Source organism: Petromyzon marinus, chromosome 16, assembly GCF_048934315.1.
Source record: "Petromyzon marinus isolate PM22_M1 ecotype Great Lakes invasive population chromosome 16, UKy_Petmar_22M1.pri1.0, whole genome shotgun sequence".
Lineage (NCBI taxonomy): Eukaryota > Metazoa > Chordata > Hyperoartia > Petromyzontiformes > Petromyzontidae > Petromyzon > Petromyzon marinus.
Window position 1 is genome coordinate 10545542 of NC_133682.1, and position 12250 is coordinate 10557791.

The 12250-nt window shown below is 45.5% G+C and overlaps 1 protein-coding gene across 2 annotated transcripts in view; it reads right to left on the reverse strand.

Moving 5' to 3' along the window:
* FIP1L1 (factor interacting with PAPOLA and CPSF1) overlaps positions 1 to 12250 on the reverse strand; it is a 56177-nt gene that overhangs the window by 41444 nt on the left and 2483 nt on the right. For both annotated transcript variants that reach the window (XM_076067503.1, XM_076067502.1), the window contains exons 2-6: positions 11397 to 11442; positions 5491 to 5602; positions 4348 to 4448; positions 2742 to 2797; positions 1105 to 1218 (exon numbers count right to left, since the gene is read on the reverse strand). In XM_076067503.1, coding sequence (XP_075923618.1) covers positions 1105 to 1218; positions 2742 to 2797; positions 4348 to 4448; positions 5491 to 5602; positions 11397 to 11442 — 429 coding nt within the window. The remainder of the gene's footprint in view (positions 1 to 1104; positions 1219 to 2741; positions 2798 to 4347; positions 4449 to 5490; positions 5603 to 11396; positions 11443 to 12250) is intronic.

A 12250-nucleotide genomic window follows, 5' to 3' on the forward strand; every position in this document is an offset into this window, starting at 1 on the left:
CTGCAAAACGGAACACAGCGACAAAGACACACGTGCGCCAAAGACAAAGATCCCCACTTGTAGCCTCAACAGACTTTGGGGGGGGCAAGTGCAGTTCGCGAGTAGCACCTTATGAAAGCTGGCACGGCACACGAAGGGGTGGGTGGTCAGCACCATGCTCAAACACCTTTAGCTCCTTCGTGGCGATGTATACACACCGGACCAGATAATAATCTGAGGCTGAGTCAACCTAGAGGAGGCCCAGGGCCAGTTCAGATAATCGTCACTGGTGTTGGCTGTGAATGGGAATTGAACCCGGGTCGCCGGGTTGACAGCGCAGGACGCTAAGCGCTCACCACATACTTTAAACATGCACACAAACACACGTTAACGAACCAAGCAAAATAGAGCTCGCACACCACACACAAACACGTGCCACGCACGCACACATTCACAGACCACAGGCACACATACACTACTCACATATACGGACACACGTACCACGCACACCAACGCAAAGGACACACATACAAAGCACATACACATACACACCAGGCACACACGCACCACACACATATGCATTCATAAAAGTGTATTGCTCTTCATTTACCCAGGAAAGTCTGAACGAGTCAAGACTTTTTTTGCAGGAGGCTCTAATAACCTGCTACGGCTAAACAGGGGCCTTTGTCATTGTCGTTTGTGAACCTGCATCCTCAATGCCATGAAGCATAAACTAAACTATTTTTTTATTTTACCAGTAAAGGCTCACCGAGCAGTGTCGCTCTTTGTCAGAAGCAAACTGGCCACAAATGACAGATGAACTTAGTGGCTTATCACGCGGAAATTAATAGCAGCCAAACACTCCAAAACGTGTGATGTTGATTCTAAATTTGGAGGGAAAGATCTACGTGACTACGGGAAGAACTCGCAAACTCCAAATATTGAGCAGGCATCACGGTCGGGATCGAACCCACGACCTCCCGCATACTAAGCGAGGTAGTTAACATCTCCGAGCCACCGCGGATGCCCTAATGAATCCAACCAGGCTCTCTCTCGCCCACCGAAACAGAGCACAGAGGAAGCTTTCTGCGTGCGGCGCGGTGCGGTTCCTGAGGCTGTCCACACCTGGTTTGCGCCAGGGCTTGTCCTCAAAGGAGTCGAGGTCAACCTCGAGAACAGGAATGCCGGCGATGCTCCCCGGCGCGTCCAGATCCACGCCCTTCACCTGTTTGGGTCCGGCTGCGGGCACGGGAAGAGGTGGGGGGGGAAAGATTCGAGCACGCAGCAGGCAAATACTACACTCACAACCGAGTACGGGCTCGGAGCGCGCGTCGATGCTACACCCATGCACGCACACAGCAAGTCAGCGCTACGCTTGCACGCAAAGTAGGGTACGCGCAGGAGCACGTTGATGAACTTGCTGTCGGCGATTTTGGCTATGCGCGAATCACACCTGGGACTCTACACGACTGCATCGAGAGTGCGAGAAAGTGATGAGATAAGGTGATGAGATGAAGGTAAGTAAATTTATAAACTATGATTTCATTTTTTATATTAATTACTTTGTTTATGGCAACCAATTTCAATGTTTTTGTGTCACTATATATTCATTAGTTTAATAGGTTGTTATTTTTTTTATTTAATTCATGTAATTCTTGACATGTCATTATTCGCACCGTTTTCTATCCATGAGCACCTCCAGAACAAATCCCTCGCGAATAACGAGGGAATACTGTACAAACACAAAGATCCCCAGTAACGCTTTAACAGAGGACTGGGGCAGGTGCTGTTAGCGAGCACTTACGAAGGGGTTGGGTGGCCAGCGCCACGTCCGACCCGACTTTTGTCTCATGAGTGGTAATACTTGCGCACTGCTCTAGATAGTCATTTGAGGCCGAGTCGACCTAGGGGAGGCCCTGGAGGGGTGCAAACAATCGTCCCCCGGTGTAAGCCGTGAGCGGGAATGGAACTCAGATCGCCGGAGTCGAAGTGAAGTGCGCTCATTGCAGCACTCCCGCTCCCCCCATTGTCCGTGTACGAAAACACGTACACGTATTCTTTGGGTCTTTCGGTAAAGTCACGGAGATGGGTCCAAAGAAACTAACAAAAAAACTACGACGTTCCGGACGCAACACAAGCGGTCGTCATCAGGAGAAAGGGGGGGGGTTAGCTTCTAAAGATAACTGCTTTATAAAGGTTTGATATGGGCGTAGCCCAAATGTCAGCCTCCCTCACGTGCACATACACAAAGATAAAGATCCCCCGTATAGCCTGTAACAGACTGTAGGGGCAAGTGCTGTTAGCGAGCACCTATGAAGGCCGGAACGGTACACGAGGGGGTGGGTGGCCAGCACCACGCCCGACCGCCTTTGTCTCCCCAGTGGCAATGTTTACACACCGCACCAGGTACTCATTTGAGGCTGAGTCGACCTAGGGGAGGCCCGGGACCGGTTCAGATAATCGTCACTGGTGTTGGCCGTGAGCGGGAATCGAACCCGGGTCGCCAGGTTCATAGCGCAGCGCGCTAACCGCTACACTATCGCACATACACACACACAAACACACAGACGCGCAAACAAGAAACACACGCAGACGCGATCAAGACACAATATGAACTGGGTAGCAGGAACGAGAGAAAAAAATTATCGAAATGAGACAGTGATTTGTGACGGTTCTTCAGATCGCGCCTAATAAATGCACTCAGAGCACTTCACAACGTACGTGCAGGTGTGGTATCTGTACGACGCCACGTGCCGCTGTACCTGCTGAGGATGCCCCATACGGCCGTGCACCCGGCTTGATATTCAGGTTCACGCCGCTGAACACAAAACAGGTGGGGTTATAATCATGACGGCCCATCGTATAATCCAGATTGTTGCTTCATCACGTAATAGAGCAGAAATAAATGCACGCGTATGAGTCGAGTAACTTTCTTTCCAAAATGGAATAATTTCTAACAGCCACTGCTACAGTGTTCTATGTTTTACATATTTTTAAGTCAGTCTCCCGATTACAAGCGTAATTAGATGGAACACACAAACGTATTCACTGTGGCCTATATTCATTTAATAAAAAATGTCGGACCAAAAATGTAGGGATATATTTTTTGGAGGAACATACATTTTATCCATGCTTTTTTATTTTGTTTTTATCTAACATGATTAAAAATAAATTGTTATAACAGTGATACTTGAAAAAAAAATAAACTGCTAGCACAGACTTGCATTGATAAGTTGGTTTAAAAGTTAAAGATGGGGTAGAGCTTATCTCCACTTGTCACCTATTTCAGTGGTGGACATTCCACAGGGGTCAATCTTTGTGATCAATCAGTGGTGTACACTCAGTGACCGTGATTTGCTAGTTGGTATAGACGTATACAGTGTAGCTTACATGTGTCCATGCATGTGTGTGCAAGGGCTATGAGGGTGTGTGTGCATTTGTGCGTGTGGGGAGCGGTAGTGTAGCGGTTAGCGCGCTGCGCTATGAACCTGGCGACCCGGGTTCGATTCCCGCTCGCAGCCAACACCGGTGACGATTATCTGAACCAGTCCAGGGCCTCCCCTAGATCGACTCAGCCTCAAATGAGTACTTGGTGCGATGTGTAAACATCATCACTAGGGAGACAAAGGCGGCCGGGCGTGGTGTTGGCCACCCACCCCCTCGTGTACCGTTCCGGCCTCCATAGGGTGCTCGCTAACAGCACTTGCCCCTACAGTCTGTTAAGGATAAATGGGGGATCTGTGTCTTTGTGTGTAGTGCAGCGGAACCCTAACCCTTATTATGGAGTGGTGGTACAGTGGTTAGCGTGTGTATGAATGCGGCTACTAGTTTGTGTGTACACGATATGTATGTGCGCTTATGCGAGAGTATTTAAACAATTCGTGAACTAATTTTTGCCCAATCCTAGCCAGCTGGTTCAAAAACTGAAAAAACTAAAACGTGTGAACAGCATGTTTGTGAAGATGCATGTGGGTGTGTGCAACCGTGAGCGTGCGCGTGCCTGTGTGTGCATGTGTGCATGTGCGTGCGTACGTACGCCTGTATCTGCATGTGTGTGTGTGCCTGTGTGTGTGTGCGTGTGTGCCTGTGTGTGTGTGCGTGTGTGCATGCTTGTGTGTATGTGTGCGTGCGTGCGTATGTGCCTGTGTGTGTGTGTGCATGCGTGTGTGCATGCGTGTGTGTGCATGCGTGTGTGTGCATGCGTGTGTGTGCGTGCGTGCGTACGTGCATGTGCGTGCGTACGTGCATGTGCGTGCGCCTGTGTGCGTGCGCCTGTGTGCGTGCGCCTGTGTGCGTGCGCCTGTGTGCGTGCGCCTGTGTGCGTGCGCCTGTGTGCGTGCGCCTGTGTGTGTGTGTGTGCGTACTCACGTGTACTGTGGCGCGCCCGTCTTGATGTCCCCAATAGTGACCTGTACGTCGTCATCATCGCTATCACTATCGCTGTCGTCTTCGGCATCTTCAGTCCCATTCTACACAAAACAATGCGCACAACGCGGACATATTTCGCGTCTGCACGCGACCGCACATCGAGTTACCGCGCACAGTCGTAGAGTAGAAAAAAAGCACAGGCCTTGACATCGGACTTGAACAAGGACAGGGAGTCGATGGCAGATGGCTGGTGGTGGAAGAGAGTTCCAGGCTAGATATTCTCCACACCTCTGATTAGCCACTTTCTTTGAGATGTAATTTGTGGCCAGGTCACTTCTGCAAAAGAAGCCAATAGCTCAGTGGGCTTGACAAAGTAAAATAAAAAATAGTTGTCAATTTTTTTTTTTTATTTGCTTACCTTCCCTATACTTTGCACTACGATTAGCACGGTTGGCGACATACGGTGCGAAAGAAGTTCAACATACACACGAACAGAAGGAGCGACTTCCCACTGAGCAAAAGTTGACTGGGAGCTTCGACAGAACGCTGGAGTGGAGAGTTCCAGAAGGGAAGCGGAGTGAGAATGGCGAGGGGGAGACGTAGGCATGTGCACGTCTGATGGCTGCAAGCGCAATCTTAACATTTGTAATGTCAATTAACAAACCAAAAAAGTTTCAAGTAATACGGTCTGATTTCGATTTAAAGCTTTCGTGACTGCAGGGATTCATCTTCTTGGTTCTTTCGGTAAAGTCACGTAGAAGGGAAGTAATAAAATAATGAAGAATTTATTATTTATTAAGATGATAGGGTCTGCTGAGGTTGTACTGTGGTTAGAGCCCGGGACTCGCAGACGGAACGTTGCAAGTTCAATTATTGAGGAACTCAATTTAGCATTTTGTTTTTGCCAACTCGAGTTTAAAAGCATACACAAGCAGAACATACGTCGTCTCTTCATACAAGCAAAATCGTTTTAAGCCATAAAACCTAATGGCTTTCCAACCAATGTTACCCATGGCGATAATGCAGTCGGTTCCACAAACCCTCCCACCAATTAACTAACGCCCATGTGTCTACTCTCTGTACCCGTGGTCTTCCCCCCACCCCTTTGGCCCGTTCGGCTGCGAACCAGAGCGAGAGACAAACCGGAGCGGGAGCGGCCTCGGTGCCATCGCCGTTGGTTTCGTCGGCGTTGCCGTTCAAAGGGAGGTCGCCGCCTTTGTCGTCGGCGGCGGCCGCGGGCGCGTCCGCGGGCGGCCTGGAAGAAAAAAAAGCGGAGAGCCGCGACGCACGCCGCTTCAAGAACCGCCGCGCTATCGGAATCAGAGTCTTGATTTATCCTGGAGAAATCCGGTGAGCTGCACCCACCGCCTCCGAGCACGTGCAAACACGGGCATGTTCGAGGAGCGGCGGTGCAGCTATTAGCGCACCCAGATCCGGGCGACGCGAGTTCCCTTTTCCAGCCACGGCTCGAATCAGTTGCGGCGATCCGAACCGGTCCTGGGCCTCCACCAAAGTAATGTCAGACTTAAATGAGTATCTGGTGCCGTGTGTAAAAACAAGCAGCGGGGAGACAAAGGTGACCGAGGCACGTTGCTGGCCACACAACCGCCATGCCGGACTTAATAGGTGTTCGCTCGTAACACTTGGCCAAACGGGATCTTTGTGCTGGATGGGAGGACCATGGCCCTACAGCAATGGATTCTTCAATACCTATGCAAAGCTTTGAGCGTTATCCACTCATATGCGTGACTTTTCGCAGGATACTCCGGTCTCCTCCCACATGAAGTCACCGATTAATGGAACTGGCCAAACACCTCAATGAAGGACCCTCCTGACAGAGTCGAGCTAATTTAACACAAGCGCCGTGGTGTTATCACCGCTGCCGAGTGGTGAACAGCAGTGGGTGCTACTAACCTGGTAGTTGGCGTACTATGCAATAAAGCCCCACTGACCCGGGTTTACTCTCTGACCACGAACAACGCAAGGCGGAATTGGAATCTACACCAGGTCTGAGCCTCCTCTATGTCAAGAGGCTGAAAATAAAACACGTGGTAAAGATGTGAACATCACCACTGGGGGAAGTGGGCTAGGTTTGTGTGGATCTGTCTACATTTACATCACTCTCTTGACTGCTATGCCAGCCTCGAGAGGTTTCCATTTGGCAGCACTTGCCCGACAGTATCTATCGCGGATTTGAACGCAGGCCAAAAAGCAATTCTCGGCCTGCAATGTTACAGAAATAAATCAATGTTGTCATAGTCTTAGCTCTTTCGGTAAAGTCACGTTGAAGGGAAACAATAAAATAATAAAATATATATAAAACAATAAAAATTCTCACAACGTTTCGACCATAACACAAACGGTCATCATCAGGTGTGAAAACCAACGGCAAGAAACATTTGAAAGAAGTGGAGGTTTGCATTTATTTATTTTTAAACGGTGTTTGTATTTTTTTTTTAAACGTTAGCACCACGGGCAGCGATTTGGCAATTTGTTTAGAAGGACGAGTCCATCTATGTTCTGAAAAGAGGAGGGGGGAGACGAAAAATTAATGTATGCTGTCTGAAAGTCACCGTAAGCGTGAACAGTCAATTAAGACCTGAAATGGTTTATCAAATCTTTCCAATGATTGCTAAGCCAGAATCCATCTTCTCGGTTGAAATTGTCTCTGTGCTTGTATATGTGGATAGCCTCATGAACGAATCTCTCATGGTAGCCAGATGGCTTACAAATAACCTCTGTCTTGGAGAAGTCAATGTCATGTGAGCCTACTGAATTATAACAATGATCTGCCACGGCCGACGTGTTGGTTCTACCGTGTTTAAGGTCTGCTTTGTGTTCACGAATGCGGTCCGAGACATGGCGTTTGGTTTCTCCAATGTAACTACTACCACAGAGGCAACTTAGTTTGTAGACACCAGGGTACTGTATGTCCGGAATCACATCTTTTACAGATGGAACCAGATCACGGATTTTATGTAATGTGTTGAAACGGACCTGGATCTTGTGTTTATTCAAGATTTTGGAGATCGTTTTTGTGATCCCCGCAATGTAGGGTAAAGTGATGGTTTTGAAAGGCTCCTCAAGAGGGTCCTTCTTCATGGTTTGAGTGATAGCTTTGCGGATTGTATAGTCGGAGTAACCATTAGCCTTAAGAGCTGCCAGGCCACCAAGATTATACGGCTTACCAAAAATACATAAAGTAGATACACCCCTTCATCCCATCGTCTCTACTATCAACTCCCCCACCTACAAACTGGCTCGTTTTTTGTCTGAAATCCTGCGTACATCAAAACTGACAAGCAGGTCATCTGGGGACAGGGAAATACCCTTGATTGTCGATACCAGTTGAGTAGAATTTTGTACCGCAGAGGTGGTTTTTCCAGTGAAAGGACGCAGAATTTCAGACAAAAAACGAGCCAGTTTGTAGGTGGGGGGAGTTGATAGTAGAGACGATGGGACGAAGGGGTGTATCTACTTTATGTATTTTTGGTAAGCCGTATAATCTTGGTGGCCTGGCAGCTCTTAAGGCTTATGGTTACTCCGACTATACAATCCGCAAAGCTATCACTCAAACAATGAAGAAGGACCCTCTTGAGGAGCCTTTCAAAACCATCACTTTACCCTACATAGCGGGGATCACAAAAACGATCTCCAAAATCTTGAATAAACACAAGATCCAGGTCCGTTTCAACACATTACATGAACTCCGTGATCTGGTTCCGTCTGTAAAAGATGTGATTGCGTACATACAGTACCCTGGTGTCTACAAACTAAGTTGCCTCTGTGGTAGTAGTTACATTGGAGAAACCAGACGCCATGTCTCAGACCGCATTCGTGAACACAAAGCAGACCTTAAACACGGTAGGACCAACACCTCGGCCGTGGCAGATCATTGTTATAATTCAGTAGGCTCACATGACATTGACTTCTCCAAGACAGAGGTTATTTGTAAGCCATCTGGCTACCATGAGAGATTCGTTCATGAGGCTATCCACATATACAAGCACAGAGACAATTTCAACCGAGAAGATGGATTCTGGCTTAGCAATCATTGGAAGGATTTGATAAACCATTTCAGGTCTTAATTGACTGTTCACGCTTACGGTGACTTTCAGACAGCATACATTAATTTTTCGTCTCCCCCCTCCTCTTTTCAAAACATAGAAGGACTCGTCCTTCTAAACAAACTGCCAAATCGCTGCCCGTGGTGCTAACGTTTTTTAAAAATAAATAAATACAAACACCGTTTAAAAATAAATAAATGCAAACCGCCACTTCTTTCAAATGTTTCTTGCCGTTGGTTTTCACACCTGATGATGACCGTTTGTGTTATGGTCAAAACGTCGTGAGACTTTTTATTGTTTTATAAATATTTTATTATTTTGTTTCCCTTCAACGTGACTTTACCGAAAGAGCTAAGAATATGAATTACTGCAGTCACGAAAGCTTTAAATCAAAATTCAATGTTGTCATGTCAGCATCTGACTCTGTTATCCGCTATAATGTTTTACATGTCCAGCTCTTTTGTCAGCCTACTGCTGGATGAGGCCCTTCCTCACGCCTTGCCGGTCATGGGGTTACTTGAACAGACTTGACATAGCTGATCAATGTGGGCTGCTGAAGACGCTGGAGCATAAAAAGCACCGTCCAATAGATATAGCTGCAGGTCCCTCGGCTGCCCACCACATTACCATTTGAACTCCACTAAAAGACTACCAGCCTCTGATTTCATTACCATTCAGCCACAGTACTAAATTGTGATCGCTTTTTAAGAAAATAATTTAAATTGTGAAGTCCCAACTCTCATGGAGACTTGGAAGGCTATTCAAGCAAGGCAAGGGTTATGAATGTAGGTGTTATAAACCACACACATTATTTACCAAATATGGAAAGCATAAACCATGTGTTTGCAATTAGCTGCGTCGGTCATTCGGACATGTTTTAAACTATTACAAATTATAGGTGTAACAATTTATACCTCCTGCAATTCAATTCGTCAGGGCATGATTCAAGAAGCAATTATTTTCTTTACATTGCGAATAAAATATTGAGGTCTCCAGTGGATGAACAGTCCATCATATATACACATTGCAACAAAAATTACACCTGAATTGACGTATGTATTGCGAGCGATAAGAATCCAAATTTAATTATGTATCCGTACTCCCCTAGCTTTAAGATTAAGCTGGGTGGTTCAGTGTTCAGAGCAGTTAGCCAGCAATGGCAAGATCCTGGGTTCGAATGTAGTTCAGCCACTCCTAAGTTAAGTGGGTTTCTCAAGAGTGGAAATTATGGTTTTAGTCTGGTAGCCAAATACCCGATTTGTAAAAGTACCATCTCTGAAAATTCGAAATATTTTGTATTAACTGCAGTGCGAGAAACATCAACAGCAGGACGTGTGTAAAAGTGAAAGTGCAACACAACTTGTCACTTGTGATGTTTCCTTCCATGGGCCATTCTTTAATTCACAATCACGATGCACTGTGTGAATTTCAAATAGATACATTTTTCATATGTTGCCAACAACACAACTGGAATACCATGGTGGAAGTGTGAAAAAACTGAGTGCGTTTGAAATGTGCTCACTGCGCAGTCATGAGATGTCGTTTTTTTCCCAATGCAGCCTCAGAGGCAAATACATTGGGATAATGGTCAATTTCATACATTCTGCAACAGGCAATGTACAACGTGTTAATAGCGTCTAACCAAACATTGCTATGTAATGGAATCATTGTGAAGAGTTGTTGTGCATTGAAAAGTCTCTCCAATGGCTATTAAATCCATGGGATTTCAAGGCCTACTGCAAGGTCACAGTGCACAATTGTTCGAACATTAAAACCTCTTGAAGTGGTGCCCAAGTAAGCCAGAAAGGCTACCCAAATATCAGGGGGGGGGGGATCTTAAAAAAATACTCTGACCGGAACACTGTCCACTTGCTAATTAAGCTATGTTCAATAGAACATGGCGTTTTGCAGTCAACCCAAATTAATCAATCACATGTTCTGTACGTTATTCTTCTAAATCAATGACATTTATTTAAAATGCTTGGAAAAAGTGTACTTATTTCATTCGGTTCGAATACCAATGTTAACAAACGTGATAGGAATGCCATCAACAGCCCAAATGATAGAAAATACAATGAGCCTGCTCCCTTGGACATCTCACTCAACCACGTGCTGCTCTGTCCTAATTTTTAGTAACAAACTTTACAAGCATACAGAATTCTTCAAGACCATCCGCAAAATCCCTCGGCCTTCCACATTCAGTGAGCCCAAGCCTTCCACTTGTCTCACGGGAAAGCTAAATGACCAGCAGTGATCTTTACGTACATTGTACAATTGTAAATATGAACTCATAATAAAGGTTTTTGGGTTAGATCGCGTTTATTTATAAATGTGTCGTAACCCTCCACCACCCGACACGGCCAATCAGCAAAGAAAAGTGTCACGTTGACAAAAGACAAATAATTCACTACTTCAGCCCACCGGTGTGTTGAAGAGTTAATCCACATTTACAGTTTGAGTACGACGTTTCGCTGGTAAATACCTCCAGCATCATCGGGCAATTCGCCAGAATGGTGGCGAATTCGCCAGAATGGTGGCGAATTGCCCGATGATGCTGGAGGTATTTACCAGCGAAACGTCGTACTCAAACTGTAAATGTGGATTAACTCTTCAACACACCGGTGGGCTGAAGTAGTGAATTATTTGTCTTTTGTCAACGTGACACTTTTCTTTGCTGATTGGCCGTGTCGGGTGGTGGAGGGTTACGACACATTTATAAATAAACGCGATCTAACCCAAAAACCTTTATTATGAATAATATTGGTCGCGAAAGCCTACGTGTTAAACTGAAATATGAACTCATTGTTAATTAAATGTTAGGCATTGCAGAAATGTAATTTAAATGCAGCATCCGTGCAACAATTTAATTATTGAATTTTCATTTGCCCTACTTTCCTCATGATGGATAAGGCCCCCAACGCCCCTCCCCCCCACCTCATTGGGCAGTGTCGATGTCTTTGACTCTGAGTGATGTGCACCTACCCAACAGTCGCAGGTTCACCCTCCGCTTTGTCAGTGGCATCTTCATCTGAAATAAAATGTGAAATGCAGTGTGATAAAATAAAACGGAGGGGCTTTTTTATGAAAGACTCACAGACAAGAACGGCGGGCAGGTATGTTCACGTGTACTGATTAGGTGATTCTTCCAAATATTTAGGCCGTTATGTTAACCCAAAACACATTAAAACACAAAATACACTTCAGTGCCTTATCTTAATTTCCAGGATACATTTTTCGACATGTTTGGAAACAGATGCATACATATGCAATGTTTATATGCGTACACTTTAATTACTGTCCTTTATTTAACAGCGAGTTTTTTTTATCATTGTCTTAGCGCAAGGAAATAACAAGCGGAAAAAAATACATTTTACTTGTTTTTCTTTAGGGATGTGTAACCTACACTTTCAAACGCATTTTGCCCTCCTATATTTTTGTCCTTAAGAGTGCACAAGGACGCCTTGGTAGTCAAAAGACTTCGTGTCTCTTTCACGATGACCACAATCCTTCGACAATCACGTATGGCCTGTTTTCATTTTAACATTTTAATATCTCGTTCTAAAACACGTGGACGTTAAACAAATGACGAATTTGGCAGTTTGTATTATGCCAACAAACTGCCTTTAAAAATGTTCTGTAAAAAAAACGTTAAATGTAAGAACCGCTTTGTTCACTCCCCTAGTTAGGTGCCTTGTTTATTGAAACGAGAAAAAATACAAATAATGTTTGAACCTAATGCATATTAAGAATGACACGCGTACGATCAAAATGTATATGCAGCAAATGTTTTATTCCAAAAACCTGAAGACTATTCATTCCAGCGACACACTGTAAAC